General features: G+C 41.7%; 3 protein-coding genes across 3 annotated transcripts; 1 reads left to right on the top strand and 2 right to left on the bottom strand.

Annotated features, from left to right (window-relative positions):
• Window positions 1-8,387: 8,387 nt before the first annotated feature.
• LOC125527221 (protein argonaute 1A-like) lies at window positions 8,388-10,758 on the bottom strand (the record flags this gene model as incomplete). The annotated part of the gene is made up of 14 exons (XM_048691766.1): window positions 8,388-8,466; window positions 8,545-8,639; window positions 8,728-8,801; window positions 8,882-9,017; window positions 9,090-9,135; window positions 9,228-9,290; window positions 9,382-9,408; window positions 9,440-9,504; window positions 9,573-9,716; window positions 9,779-9,909; window positions 9,991-10,156; window positions 10,258-10,380; window positions 10,527-10,598; window positions 10,672-10,758. Coding segments are annotated over 14 exons (1,308 nt in total), but the record flags the coding sequence as incomplete, so codon positions are not given.
• Window positions 10,759-10,761: 3 nt separating this feature from the next.
• On the top strand, window positions 10,762-11,048 carry LOC125527220 (histone H3.3-like; the record flags this gene model as incomplete). The annotated part of the gene is made up of 1 exon (XM_048691765.1): window positions 10,762-11,048. A coding segment is annotated over one exon (261 nt), but the record flags the coding sequence as incomplete, so codon positions are not given.
• A 1,963-nt stretch (window positions 11,049-13,011) lies between these two features.
• LOC125527219 (wall-associated receptor kinase 1-like) lies at window positions 13,012-15,823 on the bottom strand. Its single transcript, XM_048691764.1, has 3 exons — window positions 14,854-15,823; window positions 14,587-14,772; window positions 13,012-14,003 (listed from the first exon to the last, which is right to left on the bottom strand). Exons 1-3 carry the CDS (start codon window positions 15,821-15,823, stop codon window positions 13,012-13,014), a joined length of 2,148 nt encoding a protein of 715 aa, XP_048547721.1.
• Between the last annotated feature and the right edge of the window lie 4,363 nt (window positions 15,824-20,186).

Here is a 20,186-nt window from a genome sequence, read left to right as displayed (position 1 = left end):
GCCGGGCACCCTTCCACCGAAGCACACCGGGGAGAATTCTTCCCACTCGGCCATTATCTCACTCCTCCCCTCTACCTGATGTACGCGAGGACCCGGTTAACTGTTCCTTCCTGTTTAGGTAATTAAATGCTTTGCTTGAACAATCTTCCTTTTCAGATTTGCAAATCCTCCTTTAGATGAGAAATTAACAAAGTCTCATTTAATTACTATATCACTTAATTTTACCCGGTGATTCATGTGCATAACTTTTTTTTTTATTTTTTGTTTGTTTGTTTGATTGATTTACCTTTTTTTCTTGTTCACGTCGTGTGTATCCACACTTGCATGTGTATTCCACCGTGAGCAATTGCGCTTGTAGCCCCCACTCCCCTTCGTTGTACGCTACTGCATGTCCGTTAAACTCGTGCAACTACAATTACACCCCGCGTATGCAACTATAGTTGCACGCCCGCGTCGAAACCATAATTGTGCACCTGGTCCGGTTGTGGAAAACTGCAGGCTAGTTTAATTGGATACCTAAGCTCCATGCCTAGGTAAAACTAGAGCCTGGCGTCTACGTGAGAGCATGGTTCATAATATAATCAGCTGTTTAATATAAACATGCCATGTCATTACGAGTTAACAATATTAATTATTCATATAATAGAGTTGACTATAAGGTTGGTTATAAGTGCATTTTTTTTACTTTCTCTCTATCTTTTTCTTTTCATTAAATGCTTTACATAGAAGCACGTGTAGAGGTTGGTTCTTGCATACTCTATAAGGTTGTTTATAATTTAGGGGGTGTTTGTTTCCAGGGACTTTTTTGTGTAGGGACTAGAAAAAGTCCTTCTTAGAGACTTTTTTACCAAACGGGAGGGACTTTTTAGGGACTAAACTAGGCATTTGGGACTAAATGAAGAAGACTCTCAAGAAGAGTCTTTTTGGGACTTTTCCAACAATGCCCCTCCATGCACCCATTGGCCCGCCACCCCATGGTGTTGTTTGATTGTTATTTTTCTATATACTAGGGGTAATATGGTCATTTAATAACCTCTAGGAAGGGACTAGGGACTTTTTAGTCTCTGGAAACAAACAGGGAGGGACTTTTTAGGGACTAGGAACTTTTTAGTTGGGACTAGAAAAAGTTCTAGGACTAGAGAAACAAACACCACCTTAGAGTAGTAACATGCATATGTTACTAGTCTATGTTACTTTCTACACAGTGGGTAACATATGTGTTGTGTCATGCATCACTTCATTTATTAGGTTGTAAACTCGTCTTTTCTTGATATGTGTGATGTTAGGCCTCTTTCAATGCATGGGTGCTTAGATGAGGTGCTAAGTGCATTAAAAATCTTAGCAACTAGTCCCCCCAATGCATAGGTGCTTAGCTTTTGTAGCTAAGCTTCCCTCATAGAATTGTTTAATAATTAATCTCCTTCATGTATTGGTTGGTAGTCACTTTACATAGGTTCACGTGCTTAGCACCGTTTCTTCCTAGGGTCACCATAATGCTCTCTCTCATCTTTAATTACTTTGCCACATCATTATTTTGCTTATGTGGCGTCCTTAGCACATGTACACCTTGGAGCATTGGGAAAGGCCTTACAGTAACTAGCTATGTTACCACATACCTCTTTTTCTTCATTAATTACATGCCACATCATCTATTTCACATAGATAAGTGTGATGTTACCATCTATGTTACTCCCACCGTGGATAGTCCTTCACTTTTTCCTTGTCTATCTTATCCATATAGGTAAAAGTGCCAGGTTTATAGTCCATTATTGTACATGCATGCTCAGAGAATTTGAGAGAAATTGGCTAGCTAGGCTAGCCTGGCTGTAGCGTGTTTGGTGTGTATCCACCGCTGGCCGGCTATTAACAGCCCATAAATAAATGTTGGCTCATGACCCCATCCGATAGTTCGCAATGAAGAGTAAAATATGCGAGCACCCGTGCCAAAGTATAGAACTTGAACTTGGGTGGACTGATTCCACTACAAGAATCCTAAGCATCTGAGTTACGCTCGGTGAAACTAATTTTCTAAGAGTATCTCCAACAACAGATAAAAAATGCAATCAAGACAAAAAGACTAATTTTTTGGCAAAAGATTTCTCTAACAATAGACCAAAACCTGCATGGCCACCAAATACTTTTTTGTTCCGGACCAAATAATTACTATATGTGTGGCATACTAGCAAAAGAGCCCGTGCAACGGAAGAAAAAATACCACACTCCACTAACCCAATAACTATGACTCAAGATCCCAACAAGCAACATCCTTCATAACACATGACATCTCATCTATGTTGCCACTTATCCTTCTTCCCACCTTCGCCGGCAGTGGCCTCACAGTGCTCACACAATCCAAACACGTTTGAACGTTGTCAATCCTAAGACGTCTCTCTCCCGGTATAAGATGAGACATGCATGCGTTGTTATAGATGATTTCTTTTGTCTCCAATCCTGGTTTTGCTTAGGTGTTCATTTCCAATATGAATCGGCACCGGTATGAAAGAAAGACGGATACCGTACTCTTGATTAAGCTTCCACCCTAAATAGTATTTAAAAATAACATCATATTCAGATTTTACTTATTTTTCTACTCAAATTCCACATATAACATTAGATATTATTGCGGGTTGATTAAACTAAATATCAGGGGGTTTCCTACAAAAATAAAAAATCTGGCTTAAAACCGACTTGCGGGTTGATTACTAGAAATGTCAAGGGGGTTTATGTAAAAGCAAAAACTGACTTAAAATTGAGCTGCAGTTTGACCGCCAGAAACATCAGTATTTTTTTGTGAAATAGCATGACGGATCAAGAATATCACCTCCCTAGGTATAGATTTGTTCTACACTAGTACAAGGCCAAAAACAAAAACCTTAGTCGCGGGAACCCCAATGGTCCGATCTTAAATTTCCCGACGCCGAATCGCCTCCCGCAGCAACCGCTAGCCGCGCGGCCGTGCCTCCTACCATCGGGGGTAAGAACAAGTACAATATCAGGCTTATAGCTTGCCTACATGGCAATTTTGCCTATGTGGAGGAGAGAGCTATGAAAAAGTGAGGGGAATGGGCTTTCACGCAAGAGTCTAGCTATATGCAGATTCCTAGGCTGATACAATAAATATGAAGAAAGAGATAGAGAGAAGATGAGAAAAGGTAATACTCTTATAGCAAGGCTTATAGCTAACCTTATTATATGAGTGGCTATAAGTGATGGCTTTATATAACATGGCAACATTATATAGCCAGCAGTTGGCTATACTATTAACCATGCTCTAAGAAGTCAAAGGTCGTCCACCACATAGGGCTTGGGACGCCACCTTTCGCAAGGGAAGTGTCACAGGACCCGCTGACGCCGCCAAGGCTCCCTTGCATGTGAAGAGGCCACCACATGACCCATCGGTCGGGGCTGCACCCCGCACGAAGAAGGCAACTATTGTGCCGACGACCCCGCTGCCGGCTATCCCTCCCATCACACCATCGGCTCTTCGAACACCGCTTGTTGTCTCGTCAACTCACCTCCCACCGGCCGCCGCACGAGCATGAGCCAGCTTCACCCGTCGCCACAACCGTCGGCGTCTCCAATGTGTTCGCTGAAATGATCGGAAGGAAAGCAAATTTTGTTTTTCAGTTTTCTCATTGATTTTCTTTTCTTTTTTTACGGGAAAACATCCAATCTATACATCTTCAATCATTGTGGTACAATAAACACTAAAAATAATAAAAAATTACATCCAAATCCGTAGACCATCTAGCGACGACTACAAGCACTGAAACGAGCCGAAGATGCGCCGCTGTCATCGCCCCTCCCTCACCGGAGCCGGGCAAAACTTGTTGAATGTAATATTGTTTAGATCACTAAATTATCATGTCATGGTTTGTTTGGATATCAGTCATGGAGTGGAGAAGAAAGAAGTCTAATTTCTACTCTCCAGGTTTTGGTCTGCTGTGAAATCGGAAAATTTTCTAAAGACCTCGTTCTTCAATTTATTGGTTTGCCGTTGGAGATGCTCTAAGCACCTGGGGGTGACGCCGGTTTAGAATAGGAGTACTTTGATCGATGGGAAGCAACAAATAAACACTCTTTCTCTCTCTCTCTCTCTTCTCTAAAAAACTCTCTCTCTCCAAACACCCGATGAATACAACATGTCAAAAATGAAAGAAAAAAAATAGATGTTTTATGGCATGTACAATGGTGCTATCTTAGCAGTGCCACATAGGATAATTGGTGAGGTGAAAGAGAGAGAAAACATAAAAAAAGGTTTGCCTTCTCTTAATTAAGAGATGATCTCTTATCAACAATTATGTCACCACATATTTATGGATATCTAGTTATTGGAGACAAGACTAAAAATAATCCATTGTACGTCACGTTTTATTGTCTTATCTAGACTAAGATTAAGGCAGCCTTATCAATCATTGTACATGAGCATTTGTCTTAAGCACCTGCATTGTGCACATGCTCTGAGGTTGCGACTCGGTAGCTATCACAAAGCCTGACACTGGACAGAAAATCCCTCGTTCTCCAGTGAACAGTCAACTGGATAGGATTTTTTTTTGAACAGAGAAAGGCACCCGAAGGTACCAATATATTCAGCTCACAGAACATTTTACAGTCGAGATTACACCATCTGCTAGAATAAAGAGAAAGGAGAACTGCAGATGTAAAGAAAGAAGAGTTGAATAAAGACATATGAGAGAGCAAGGAACAAGATCCTTGCTGAAGAACAGCATGTCCTAAGAAACAAAGGAAGAGAAGGGGAAAAGGAAATTCCAGCTTTGACAGCAATCTCCTTCTTTCCAACAACCGAGCATAGACCATCATATCATGTTGAGATGAGGAACTTCCCAGAGCTATCAACTTTCTCCTAAAAGCAATACACCTTATGAAGCTGAATTCCTACAAAATTAAAATCAACAAGAGAGGCAGCTACAGGACATGATTCAGTGACATGAGAGTGAGAAGAGCAATTGAGTGTAGGTCCTCCAGCCATTTGAAAAACTTGATGAGCTAAATTGTGAGCCACCCCATTCAAATTCCTAGAAATATGAAAAACTTGGGGATTAAGATTAGAAGTAGAGTTTACAAAAGAAGCCACTTATTTTCTAATATTCCAAGGAGTGGAAGAGTGAGCAATATTCCTGGCAGCAGCAACAGTGGCAAGAGAAAGAGAATCAGTTAAAAAAGTAGGAGTTTGAATGTTAAGGCAAGCCGCCAATTGAGCTGCACAAGCAAGAGCAATTGCTTCAGCTTGAAGAGGAGTGTCCGTCGAAGGGCCTGAAGCTTGAACCTGAATATTTATTTCCCTATTAGAAGAAGGAAGGCAAAAGTAAACTCCCACACCTGTGCGCAATTGACCTTGCTGAAATCCTGGAACTCTAGAAGTTCTGAAAGCAGCATCAGAAAACACTTTAGCACCATTAATGAGAAGGTCTGATTTGAGAGTATTGCCTTGCTTAGGAAGAGGAGAATTATCAGGTTGAGAAGCCTGCAAAGACTGAATATTAGTAGAAGGCAGAATCTCCTCTTGGAGAATATTATTCAAACTAGTAGCAGCAATTTTAATTTGGTAGGGAAAAGAAAATTTCCTCTCAAAGAGGAAATCATTTCTAGCCTTCCAAATGCACCACATAAAATTGAAAATATTTTGCAAAGATGCATAAGGATGGCCCATAGAAGCAAAGTGAATCAGAAGGGAATGCATTGAAGAGTGACCTTGCACAAGGATGTCAGATCTAAGAAACCAAGGAGCAGAGAACCAAGCCACTCTAGCAAAGTCACAAAGAAAGAAAAGGTGAAACTCATCTTCTTGCTGAGCACATCTACAACAATTCTGCGAAATGTGAATAGAAAAACGGCCTGCTCTCATTCCTGTGGGCAAAGCTTTGCTAAGCATCCTCCAAGCAAAAGTTTTAACCTTGGGTAATAAATCTTTCTGCTTCCAAATAGTTTTAAGAAAAGCTTTCAAATCCAAAGGAACATCCAGAGGAGTAGTTCTAGGATTAGTATGAATGTCTTGTAAGCAAAGTTTATAAGCAGCTTTGGAAGAGCAAATACCATTGGGAGTCAAAGGCCAACAAAGAATATCAGCATTATCATCATCGAGAATATCAATGTTGATAATCTGAGTAGCCAAAGGTTGCTGAAAAAGAGAGAAAATGAGCTGACGGTTCCATTGCCTTTGCCCAGGCTGCCAAAGATCCCTAACTAAGGAGGGATAAATAAAGCCTGATGGTTGAGGAATGAGAAAATCATGAATAGAGTCCCAAAGATTGCACCAAGGCATGCTCCAAATAGAAACATTACCTTGGGTGAGTTGATAGAAGGCATGCTCTTTAAGTTTAGGAAGCATTTTTAAAATGGAAGACCAAAAGGCAGATTTAGGTGGATTATTAGTAGCTTTCCAAATAGAAGTGGTAGAAAAATATTTGGCTTGAAGAACACAATATAATTGGGAGGAGGGGTTTTTAGCTAACCTCCAAGCCGCAGCAAGAATAAGACTCTCATTGACGGATTTTAGATTTCTGATTCCAAGACCACCTTCAGACTTGGAGTTGGTAATATCCTTCCATGTTCTGAGACAAAGACTCCTCTTAGAATCTGTTTCTCTAATCCCTGTCCACCAAAAATTCCTAATGATAGAAGTGAGCTTGGCAATAATTTTTTTTGAAAACAGAATGTTTGCCATATAGTAAACAGGGATAGCAGAAAAGACAGAGCGAATAAGTTCAAGACGGGCAGCATGAGATAGCATGTTAGCTTTATAAGAGGGGAGCTTATTTAAAAATTTATCCAAAACAAAGTTATAAGCAGCACCCCTATTCTTAGCAGGCAAAATTAGAGGATGACCAAGATGAGTGAAATTAGCATCAAGATTAGCAACAGGAAAGACTTGCTTAATATCATTAATAATATTCTGAGAAACATGATTGCTAAAGAGAATGGCAGATTTATTCCAGTTAGGAGTTTGACCAGAAAGAGCACAAAAGTGTTGAATAAGACTAGCCATCGTCTGAGCCTCCTGATAAGTAGTGTGCCCACACACCAGAAGATCATCTGCAAATAGAAGAGAATGGACAGAGGGGCAGTTTGGTCCAAGAGAAATTCCCTGCAATTGGTTAGCCTGCAAAGCTTCATTAAGCAAGATGGAAAGTTCATTAATTGCAAGAACAAACAAGTAAGGAGACATGGGACAGCCTTGTCGTATTCCTCTGAAGCTCTTAAATTTAGGAGAGGGCTGGCCATTAATGAGAACAGAGAATGAGGGAGATGAGATGCATGCATGAACCAAATTAACAAAATGACCATGCAGCCCTTTACGAGCCAGAGCAGAAACAATGAAATTCCATTCTAAACGATCAAAAACTTTGGCAAGGTCAATCTTAAGCATAAAGGCATCATATTTCCAGGATTTAAGAGAAAACGAGTGAGCAATTTCCTGAGCAATGATAATGTTGTCACTAATACGTCTACCCTCAATAAATGCTTGTTGAGCTTGGTCAATGTAATCAGGAAGATGATGCTTAAGTCTATTCGCAAGAGACTTAGCAATGATTTTATAAAGCACATTACAAAGACTAATAGGACGGTAGTCCATGGGCACAAGAGGAACCAACTTCTTAGGGATAAGAGCAATATTGGTATCATTGATGTGAGGGGGAAGTGTAGCAGTATTATAGAAGTGAGTGACAAGTTGAGTTACCTCATCCCCAATCCAATCCCAAGTAGCTAAATAAAATTCTACATTGAACCCATCAGGACCAGGAGAAGCATTAAGCTTCATGTCTTTAAGAATCCGCAAAAGTCCAGTCTTGTCTGGAATAGAATAAGTAGGATCATTGTTGTCATTAGTCCAAATAGGGGAAGAAAAAGGCCTGCCAGCATAAGTGTTAGGAGAGGAAAATATGTGTCTGAAATAATTAACAAACGTTTGCATCATGGCCTCCGGTTTGAAATGAATATTGTCATGCTCATCTTTGATAGAACAAATAGTATTTCTTTTTCTATGTTTGAGCACAGCCTGATGGAAGAATTTTGTGTTGCGATCACCTTTTACAGCCCAAGACTTTTTACTTCTTTGCCTGTAAAACTGATTGAGTTTGGAAAGCGTAAGTTCATACCTATTAGTAAGAGTACTTTCCAAAACATGGTCCTGTTGGTGGAGAGGCAGCTGTTGCAAATCCTTGATTCTGGATTCTAGCTCAGCAAGTTCTTGTTGAAGAGGTTTTTTCTTCTTGCACCAGACTTTTAAAGATCCTGCCAAAGAAGATGACTTTGCAGCAAAAGAGGTCAGGGAACTAGAAATCCAATTATTTTTAGCAAAAGAGTGAAAATCTTTTTCCACAAGCCACCAGTTTTCAAATTTAAAAGATTGTCTAGGCCTAACAAGTTTACCAAGCGCGGGATGCCAAAAGATGGGCGTAGTAGACCGGAGGCACTACAGAAACTGAGGAGGTGCACCTCGCGTACCTGCAACATCAGGTACGGCAGTGAGTTCAATGCTTGAAACTTGATATGCACATATATGATATTGATAGGATGTATTACGTGTAGCATAGATGGTTTGTGAGAGATTGGATAGCATTAGCCGTAAAGCTATTCTCGTCCCACAGAACATGATAACGTACAGGCCGGCTAACTCCCTGGGATATTTGAAGAAATATCAACCAATACATCATAGGTACAAAAATTCAGTGTGAATTTTATTTGTATATAATGAGAATAACCAACCTTAGTGCCAGCATGGCTACACAGGTAAAAATCAAAGTCGGTGGGATGGCATATTTCTCTATCAACCACAGTACCTGAGATGAGATGAACAGTTAACACTGATTTCAAAATTCTGTATTTATGATTAGGGTTAATTTGGTAAGCAAGAACATACCAGGCAATACATTTCCACTTCGGAAAACTGTGCTCCCAGTGCCATAGTTACCAGAAAACAAACGTGTGTGATGACGTCTCTGAACCATAATAATGGTAACTTGTGGATTGTAAATTGGATCCACCGAAGCACATGCCTAAATTTATTGTACAAAAATGTCAAACTCAGCAAAAAAAATGTAATTTAATTGCACAAACTAATGATTCACCTTTTTAATGGCAGAAAGTTCATGCTCAAGAACCTGATTGAGCTTTCTTTGCTTACAACATCCCTATAAAAATTACAGAAATATAAAAAACACAATCAAAAGAGCAAAGAAAACATAGCCAAAAATCAAGACCAACACCTGTAAAATATGATCCTCCCAGGTATATGTCCGGTCGCCCTCATGAAAGAAATGAGATGTTCTCTGCATAGTTTATATAGTTGTTTCATGCATGCACATAGACGTATCATGTAATAATGTAATATTCATTTATTTAAGAAGGGTAAGATCATACTTGATCATTCTGCCAGGCATGCATCCACTTTTAACAGTCATTTTTGTTAAAGAGACACTGTTCTTGTGGCCGGACTGATCCAGCATACTTGGTGACCTCCGGCCAGTCTTGAGAAGCTACAACCTTCACAAAACATGAAATTGTTGAAGATATTACTTACATAGTCTGGCAACTTGAATGATGTTATATGCCCTTATGGCTGCAATGGAAGGACTATGAGGTCCTTCTCGAGGATGAGGATGGCTAACATCGGCACCAAATATAATAGTTGGTGTGTTACCAACACGTGGGAGATTCCTTTCCACAGCATCAACAAGTACAGTATTTCTTCCCCCCTACCTATAAATCAAAGCAATGTGAAGTACTGCACAACCAGCCTGAAAAATGCTAATAGAACACAACATACCTTAGCATTAATTTTAAGGGCAATATTTGCAAGATACCGTGGTTTCATCGGTAAAACATGCTTTGCAAGACAACATTGAGAGACCAGCACAATATCCGTCTCACATATTCTTTTGATATCACCTGAGGAGTGAGGAATGATCAACAATATATTAATTAAATCAGTCAATGTTCAAGCATGTTCTGAAGGAACAAAAAGAGTACCATAAAGAGGGCCATTGTTGCCGGGCAGTATTACAATCAGCAGATCAAGTTCTTTTCCCTGTGGTCTGAGTATCTTCATGACACGTTTATGATGTTTCTTGAGAGCTGATTCTACGTACTTAGGTCTAGCATTCACTACAGGGAGCACAGGGTCACCCCTAAAGTTCTAAAAACAGACGCAAAAAAGTGTATGAGTGCCGTGCAACAAAAAAGGCACTTTCAAAAGGAGTAATCTGACAACACTATTTGGATCACAAAGAAACCTACCATTCCAGAGACTAGGCACATCACAGCCAGTTCATCACAAAAAGCCACAGCAGTAGCACGCATGATGTCTGAAGCGAAGTTAATGCATGTCCAGGTGTTAACTGCTCCTCCATCGACCATTTTCTACAACAAAAACATTACCCATTGCACTGTACCATAATTTTGAAGATACAAATTTCCGGAAAATAAAAATGCCATTGAATTACAAAAATTTATGGAGGGATCAAGAAGAATAACAACTATGTTAATTGGTGAAATGACTTCCATACCTTAGACCGCATATTCCACTTGCCAACTTTCGGCCAGAATACCTTCTCCTTGCCTTGGTCACCAAATTTCAGCTAATACAACAGAAAGCTTGTGAAATATAGAGAAACATATGCAGTCGGTAGATATTGACCGAAGCACACTTACCATAGGAGGAGGTAGCACACGACCCTTAATTATTGTGAGTTTGTTCTCAAAAGTTACACCGAATTCCTTTGCATATGGATCCCCATTGTACGGGTCCGCAAGTACCAGAAGAGCACGGAGCTGCTCATCCGCAAGCTCCCCTTCCAGCGCCTCGTCCGGGAGATCGCGCAGGACTTCAAGACCGACCTCAGGTTCCAGAGCTCCGCCGTCTCCGCCCTGCAGGAGGCCGCCGAGGCGTACCTGGTGGGGCTCTTCGAGGACACCAACCTGTGCGCCATCCACGCCAAGCGCGTCACCATCATGCCCAAGGACATCCAGCTCGCCCGCCGCATCCGAGGGGAGCGCGCTTAGGTTTTCGTCCGCCGCCGGTGAAACTGGGTAGTAGCGGCCCGTGTCTTGTGATCTGATTCTTCTGTAGGTAGTGTTGATATGAGGTGGTCATATGGTCCTATGTAGCCTGATGTTGGAGTGAAATGTCAATGGAAAGTTCAGTTATCATCTGATGTTAATTCTGCCTCCAATGCCACTGTTTGCTGCCTGATTGCTCCGTGATTTTGCAATTGTTTTTCCGTCTTATGTATGATCTGCTGCAGTGTCGGCACTGAACAATGTCTGATGCAGTATCCATGGAATTTGTGATTTTGCCTGTGTGCTCTGTTTATTTTCGATTGGTAGCTGTGTGATTCAGTGTTTTTGCATGTTGTATGTACAGGGATTTGATGGACGCATTTGGGATCTCGGCTCTCTTCAAAGTGATTCTGAATCTTGTTTGGGTTGGTTGATGTGGATTATCTAAAGGCGAAGAGGCGACAGAGGTTAGTTCTCTGTACATTTGGTCGTTACTGCAATCAATTTTAGGATAGCCATCACAGTACCGAGTACCGACTCAATGTCTGCCTAACCACTGCTGCTTGCAGTGCAATTAACATGCTAACTGTGTTGTGTTATCTATAATAGCCACATTTACAGAGTTGGGTTTCTTTCAATGATTTCTTGCAGGTTTAACATGCACAATGCAAGCTCAGGTGGTGTGGTATCTGGTCATGTGAAGTACACCTGCTTCACCAGTGAAGATAATTTGTGTGCGGCGGCAGGGAGTGCTATTCCATCAGGTAAATTTTAGGACAGCTTGGAAACAGCAAGTACTAGACAATTTGCAAGACCAGATAGCATATTCTGCCAGTGCCGTTACAGCTTATTGTGCTGATCCTATACGAGAGCAACGATGAACCTATTTAGCTTCAGGCTATGTCTTGAACGAACTTACTTTGTTGATGTTGAAATTTGAAAGAGTTTATATACATCTTGTCTGCACACTAATTCATTTACAATGTGCGCAAATTAAGAACCGATGCCCGACACCTCCGGAGCATGACCACGTATCCAGGGCTGCCCGGGCCGGCGTATCCCCCACCCAGTGCCCAAAGGTCAGAAGAGGACCCGGCCTATCCGGAGAGAGGAGTCGACTATGAAAGTACCTGCAACGGCGTAATCAAGCTACCGTCAGAGCTCTTAGTGGAACTTCCAACAACCAGATTTTCATGATTGATTCCCAAATGTTCTCCCGCGGAACAATACTGCTAATGGTTCCAGTCCTGGTTCCTAAGCATGAGAGGTCATATATAACAACACACGGCTTACACCCCTAATTGTGACCACCGATCCTAAAGAGGCGTTGAAGGCATCCGAAGATTGTCTACCACCGCCTGTCACCATAAGGCTAGTGCCGCCGTGCCGGCAGCATCCCTCATGCCTGCTACGTCGGCTGCTGCTGCCTCCTCTTAGGGGAAGCCTGTACTGCTGAGGTTCATGGCAGGCTAGCTGCATGGATCCCCTTAATGGCCTCTTTCAATCATGGTTAGTCTCTAATCATCAATACTAAAAGGTGTTGTAATGGTGAGATTAAGATCCTATTTATGTGATTATGTCAATCTATAGAAATTATGCAAACAAGGAAAAGTGAGAACAGTTGCGTGGGCCGTCCTGCATCTGCATCCCTTGGAGGAATGGAAATTCGATTGAAGAAAACGATGAGAGGCTGAAGCAGGAGGCACACCTTCAATATCGAACATGATACAAGTAAAAAAAAATCATGGAAACACGCCAGCACATATATGATGTCATGCTTACAATACAAAACAACAATGACAAGGTTCACATGGTCAACATGGAGTCAACCTAGATATTGTTCTTCAATGAACTGACAGAAGAATAAACGAAATAGAAAGATAAATGTGGAGAGCATGAGCTTCCTGTTGAGGGAGAAGGAACGAGAATCAACGAGCAGCTCTGCTGCTATATCCATCAATTGGAGAGATGCCTGCATGCATGGTACTTTCTCTATTTATTGCGTGCTTTTCTGATATTCTGGAGACTTTCAGCTATATCTGTCATCTCTGGCCTTTCCTCGACATTATGGTGTAAGCACTTTCTGGCAATCTCAGCAAGAATTTGCAGAAGCTCAAAGTCCTTCTCTTCTTTGATTTTCATGTCATACATGACATTTGCTCTGTTCTCTCTTGTGTATGTGCCAAGGTGATTGAGAACAAAGCTGCAACTATCACCACAATTTGCTTTCTTTCCAGTGATGAGCTCAAAGAGCACAAGACCAAAGCTATAAACGTCACTTTTGTCGGTCAACAGGCCAGTTTCTCGATAGACTGGGTCCATGTAATTGTTGTCACCAATGACCTCTTCGCTGTGCTGTGCATCACCTCTGGCAATTAACCTTGATATTCCAAAATCTGATATTTTTGGTGTATAAGTATCATCCAAAAGTATGTTTGCTGGTTTAACATCACCATGTTGGATGTTGGCAGATGTCTTCGAATGCATATAAGCGAGACCTTCTGCAGATTCCGCAGCAATGACTAAACGTTGATCAATTGTGAGAGGAATTCTGCTTTTATCATAGAGGATGTCTTCAAGGCTACCATTGGAGATAAACTCATATACCAAAATAGGAACATCAACCTCTAAACAGCAACCTATGAGTCTCACGATGTTCTTGTGGATAACTCGTGATTGGACAATGACCTCATTTGCAAACTGGTCCTTCTGTGCTTTAGTGATATTTTTGGACTTCTTCACTGCTATATGTCTATCATCAAGAAACCCCTTGTATACCACACCAAAGGCACCACTTCCAAGGACATGGCTATAGTTTTTTGTGATTCTCTTTAGCTCCGCCTCTCTGAAGATCTTGATATTGTTTATTTTCTCCAGTAAAGGACCACCATTTCTTATGAAAGATTCTCTCATCTTTTTCCTCTCACTCATGAAAAGAACAAACAGCACAAGGACAAAAGCCATAGAAATACCACCTACAACGCCTGCACACGTGCAAAGATAATTTTCATTAGTGTGTACTCCTATATCGAGAAGAAAACAAATCTGAACGGGTCCTCATGCATAATTTAGATATCTAATTCGTTATCATGTTGACTTCAATGATAAAATTAGCGATGTTAAACATGGTAGTGTATGATTATGTGATTTTGTCCTAACCTTTCACTCATGAGCACTAATCTGCAGGTTTAATTTATAGTCTAGAGATATGCACTTCATGTACTCCTGCTGTGACAAGCTTAAGTATATTTTGAAGTTATAAATTAAATCATAGGCGTATATTCCATTCCTGATTACACTATAATGGTTGATGGAAATCCTGTTTCTAATTTATTGCTTTAATTAACACTGCTTTAATTAGTTCCATGACACAATATTTACTTAACATATCATGTTCTGTTCATAAAGAGTTAACGAAAAGGGTTTCAAGCCCTCGGTTCTTTTCCCTCTCGTGAAAATAGACCTCACACCTAGCATAACGCTGTTGCTCAAATGGGCGTGTGCTTACATATAAATTCAACGTTAACACAGAAACCAGATGGTTAGAATGCATGGTACGTAGCTTACCTACAGCCACCTTAGCTGGTAGCGGGAATTTCTCGGTGCAGGTTCCTGTCTTACCGTCGCCTTTCATCCCGGGCTTGCAAGGACAGTCGTAGCCTCCTAACCTGTCCTTGCAGATCCCGCCACTTGAGCATGGGTACAGAGCATGGAGCTGAGGATGCCGCTCCCGTAGAACACACTCATCGATGTCTGCACTGCCATCCGTTAAATTAGCTAACTATTAATCAGGTGATCAATTAAAGTAGTAGCATGCATGTCACTGTCACGAACCTTGGCATCCACCAGGAACATAAGGGTTGCCATCGTAGTGCTCCCAACATTTGCAGACATAACCGGTCCTGTTGGTAGCGTCGAGGCACGAGCTGTTGCCGCTGAGACACGCATAGCCCTGGGGTGAGGGCTGGCCTTGCGCAGGGCAAGAACCATTCCCGATGGCAAAGTCGAAAACTTGGGGGACGCCCTTGGGGAATTTGTTGGAGAAGTAGGCCTCGCCGCCGTAGACATCCGCCGAGGAGTAGTTGTACCATCCCTTGTGCACCAGCATTGCTGTGGAGCAGTTGGTGCCGGCCCTCCACCACTCTGTCCTCTTCTTGTCAGCCACCGGCGCTATGAATGGCACGTCATTGGGTAGGGCAGCCTCACAGCAGCCTTGACCTCTGCACGGGCCATCTTTGGCGATTACTCTGGTAGGAAGGGAAGTGCACCTGCTTATTTCGGTTCCAAAGGTGCCACGCATCGAGTCGGAGAGCTCAGCCTCGACGTTCAATCCGACGCCGATGAGAACATTGTGGCTTGCTGAGATGAGAAAAGAAGGAGCGGGGGCATATGTTCGACGACGGACGAAGGAGTGGTGGGTTGAGTTTATTTTGCAGTCGGAGCTCACCATGGCATATACCCGCACGTAAGCTGAAGAGAGCGAGATGTCCATGAGCTCCATCGGTGTATTAACCGGCCCATCATTCAGTACGAAAGTCTCGTTGCCTTGGTCTGGAGGAGTGTAGAACCCCGTCATACTCTGCTGGAATGCTCCGTACGCGATGAAGGCGCGATGAGGAATGAATGTGTCGTTGCAGGTGACCTCGAAGCCCGGGAGGAAGCAGCCAGGTTTCATGCCAAAGGGGTACGGAATGCTCATGTCCCCGCACTGGCTGGGGCAGTCTGGATGAATTGTGATGGGCGGTTCTTGCTCGGCAATTGCTGCCGCCAGCCTTCCTGCGAGGAGCAGTATCACCATCCACATCTGGGTTGGCGATTCCCATAAAAAACACACACATTATAATTAGCGGAAAAAAGCACAGTGGATTGGCGATTTCTGACATAAAATTCCTGAGCAAAAACTACTTCCACTGTTTATTTGACGAAATGCAGTTGGGCTGCTTTCATTGCCATTAGGAGGAGTAAAGGTTACAGATTAAGTAACCAGTAATAAAACAGAAAGAGGGGATAGGAAGTGAGAATGGAGGGAGTGTTTCTCGCCCTCAATCAGGCTCTATCGGTCTTTCTACCCGGGCTAGCACATGGCGCCTGCCAGCATCTGTCCATGTCTTAGCTTCATCTTGCAAGATGTTTAAAACTACTTCCACTGTTGGGCCCAGTACGTAGTGCATGTATTTTAGGGCTTTGGTGTATTTTGTTTTGTCCATCGACATCTAGTAGGTAAATGATACCTAACCTAGTAACTATCAAAGTAGATGATTGTATTCAGAAAGTGCCACGGTAAAATTTTGCTATCATTGACAGCCAGTATGGAAAAAAATGACTTTTCTCTAAAATGGAGAAAAGAGAGTAAATTCCATTTTGCACCATGTATTTGCGACAACTTGGACCATGCATTTAAAATTTAGAATTGTGACCGTTTTAACCACACATCTCCAACTTGATATTCCATATTGTACCACATTTGAAATTCTGAGCCACCTGACAAGACCGGTCAACTTCAAAGAGCTGATTTGGAGGGTATACGTGGCAAATGAAGTGAGTAGAGGCCAGAGGGGTTCAACTCAGGTACAACTTGATTCAGAATTTCAAGTGTGGGTTTCAATGTAGAATATCAAGTTGGAAATGTGGCCCAAAATGTCACAAATTAAAATACACGGTCCAAGTTGCCACAATGTCACAAATACATTAGTCCAAATGTCAAAAGTACTGTTAATCATAAATTTTGCTTGGGCGATATGGAATATGGACAATGCCCAACGACCTAATTCGAGTGTCTTCTTCTCCTGAGTAGGTGCTCCGCAAGTCTGTCTCGCTCATTCTTCAGTTGAAGCACCTGCCAAGAAGAAAAGAGGCTCTGCGGTCCATGATTGCTAAGATCCAGGACTTTGGTGTTTTCTGCTGGGAGGGAGCTGGGTGATGCTAGGCAGGGTGCTGGCTGAGGATTTGGCTGGCAGCGTGATGCTTTAAGCATTATACACCTTGTTTCTTTGCTGATCTGTGGTGCTGTATCTTTCGCTACTCGTATGGCGTTGGGTTTTTCTTTTGGTGCTTTCACTGTAATGGGCTGGTTTACCCCAGGCCTAGAACTATTTTAAGCTTTCTATATAAAAAGCTGGTCATTCATGCTTGTTCTTGAGAAAAGGCACTATTTTGAATAATGAAGAGAGACAAACATCTGAATAGCACTAGAGAGCAGCATAACAAAGATGGCACACTGAAATAATTAAATGATTTAAGCACACTACAGGATATGCACTTATAAAATAATAAGAAAGATGGAGATAATTAGAACCACATGTACGAAGTCATAAGAGAAAACAATCACATCAAGTGAAACATATGTACATATATTGCTATGCAACTGAAACAAAGTTTGCCAGCAAAAAAAGAAAAAAAAAACTTAAACTGAAAGGAAGTTAGAAGGACAAGGTTGGAAGTCTCATGATAATTACTCCCTCCATTCCTAAATATTTGTCTTTTTAGAGATTTCAAATGGACTACTACATACGGATGTATATAGACATATTTTAGAGTGTAGATTCACTCATTTTGCCCCGTATGTAGTCACCTGTTGAAATCTGTAGAAAGACAAATATTTAGGAACGGAAAGAGTAGATGGAAGTAGATAACTGGATAGAGTTTGTCCTAGTTTTCAAGAGGATCCGAGTGGCTTAGATGTGTAGAAGGTTGCAAGAGTAAATGGCACCGGCGGTCCGAGAACTTGCTCTGCGGGTGCACTTAAGTCACGGTACTTGCAAACCGGAAAAACCCGTCATAGAACTTGCATTACGGGTGCAGATAGGTCACACAGGTCACCTGAACCGGCCAGCTGCCCGGTTTTTCCCCTCCAACGGTCAAGCGCGATAAATTTGTTCACGACTTTAAAACTATATGTGATTTGTGACTTTAAAAAAATGTTCGTGAACGATAAATTTGAAAACTATTTGTTCACGACTTTAAAAAAATGTTCGCGAACGTTTCAAAAAATATATTCGTGATCCGTGACTTTAAAAAATGTTCGCGAACAATAAATTAAAAATGTTTATTAAAAATATTTGTGATTAGTGACTTTAAAAAAGTGTCCAGGAACGAAAAATTTGAAAATGTTTTTGAATGATAAATTTAAAAATGTTTGTGAATGATTAATTTGAAAACTATTTATTCACGGCATTAAAAAAAGGTCGAGAACGATAAATTTGAAAAATATTTTTGATCCGGGAACATTTTTTTAAAGTTGTGAACATTAAAAAATTGTGAATAAGGTACCAATCCACAGTTGCTGAGTGGGCACAGATCATTAATGCCCCAGAGGAGCATGATGATGACTTGGATATATATGCCAAGAAGAAGATGGACCATAACTCCATGTCCAATATGTACAAGGAAATTCCCAATGAGGCACTTGACACGTTCAAATTTGGCTCAGTGCACCACCTTCTGTCAGGACTGCCAACAATCAATTGGATATTGAGGCACACCTTATTGCCCAAGTCTGGAGATCACAAGATGATCAGAGGCCATGCTATCAACCTGCTTCATGTATTTGATGTACCTCAGAAGTTCAAGGTGATGAGCCTAATAGTGGAAACAATCAAGAGGACTGCAGCAAATCAGAAGAGGAGTTGCGGATATGCCCCTCAGATCCAGGAGCTCATCAACTTCAAGATGGGCACGGACATATATTTATTGGACAAGGAACACCTGCCCATCCGTCCAGATTTTGAGAACAATGAAGTTGTCATGACTGAAAATGAACCGTCATCTGCCCAAGCATTTGCAAAGAAGGAGAAGGCAAGGAAGGAGAAAGCTGCCAAGATGCCAACTCAAGAGGAGGCATCTGAGTACTTCTTGCAGACCAAACAAGAGCGCTAGGGAAGGACTCGATCTACCGAGTGTGATTCGGGGCAGAAACTACAACTGAACAGAAAAGAAACGGCGAGGATGCGGAATATTGCAGTTCACTGCTAGGTGCGGAGGACTCCTACCAAAAACGGCGCTTGGATCCCAGTGTTTGAAAAAGAAAGAGACTCAAGAAACAACGACACAAATTGGATGTCAACAGAAACTAAGCAAGCCAAAAGCTTCATATCCGTATATGTGTACCTGTTGATGAGGCGACAACCAGATCTCAAGCTCTTGCAGAAGTCCTCAAGCTCTTAGCAGCTTATGAGAAAACGCTCGGCTCAATCCGCAGGCCTTTTATGCCTACACAGTGGATCTAGCCAGCTGCTCGGACCTTTTCAAATCCTTTTGTTGTCCGCAAGAAAGAAAGAAAGAAAGGACAAATGCACCAACCACCAAGCAGAGAGCAACAATTATTATGACCTTTGTATACGTACATACTCCAGTAGTACTAGGAGGAGCCGAGGAGTACAGACAAAAAAAAGGACACGACTACTCATTGGTCATTCGTTCTTGGTCCTTAGGAGTTACGACAACCAGTACCTACCACTACCATTATTGTATACTCCTACTTAACTTCTTGATCTGCGTAATAAGAATACAAATTAACAATAGCACATACAGGCTGTCTGTTGTAGTACGTAGTGAAGTTGTTCTTGTGCCCATGGGTTGAGTTGAGCCAGAAGGACCAATTTATATTAATGACTGCATGTGCAGGTTTTTCTAATTTTACAGCACAGTCTTCATGGCGCGGCTACTGCATGTAATCCAATATGGTGTTACTAAGTTAAGAACCACAAAGTAGTACTATAATGTTTTTTGCAGGCTACAACATCGTCTCACGCGGCCACACCTAACTTAGTTCCCAACAAGTACTCGATCTGCTATTCCATTGGTTTCATCTCGTCCAGAAGTCAAAAAAATTACTACGAGTATAGCATTCTAAGATGCCTCAGCTAGGGTACAACAAGTGACATCTTACACCGTGGACGACGCGTACGGCCTGGAGGAAGGTGAAGAGTACATCTATCTATTACAGTATAAAAGAGGCAAATAAGCCCCCATGTTTGTCCACATACTCCAAATAATCTGTATCGTCAATTACATGGTAGGTTATCTGAACGTAAAAATTGTATACGTGTTATGTATGTGATATCATCAGGATGGCGACAAGGTCGATCATAAGAAGTCCGTGTCCGTAATGATACATGCAATGACATCATAGTAGTTGATGTCGTCAGTCGACCAATCGCACGTTTCTG

Source organism: Triticum urartu, unplaced genomic scaffold (genome assembly GCF_003073215.2).
Source record: "Triticum urartu cultivar G1812 unplaced genomic scaffold, Tu2.1 TuUngrouped_contig_330, whole genome shotgun sequence".
Lineage (NCBI taxonomy): Eukaryota > Viridiplantae > Streptophyta > Magnoliopsida > Poales > Poaceae > Triticum > Triticum urartu.
This window is presented reverse-complemented; position numbering and strand designations above follow the sequence as displayed.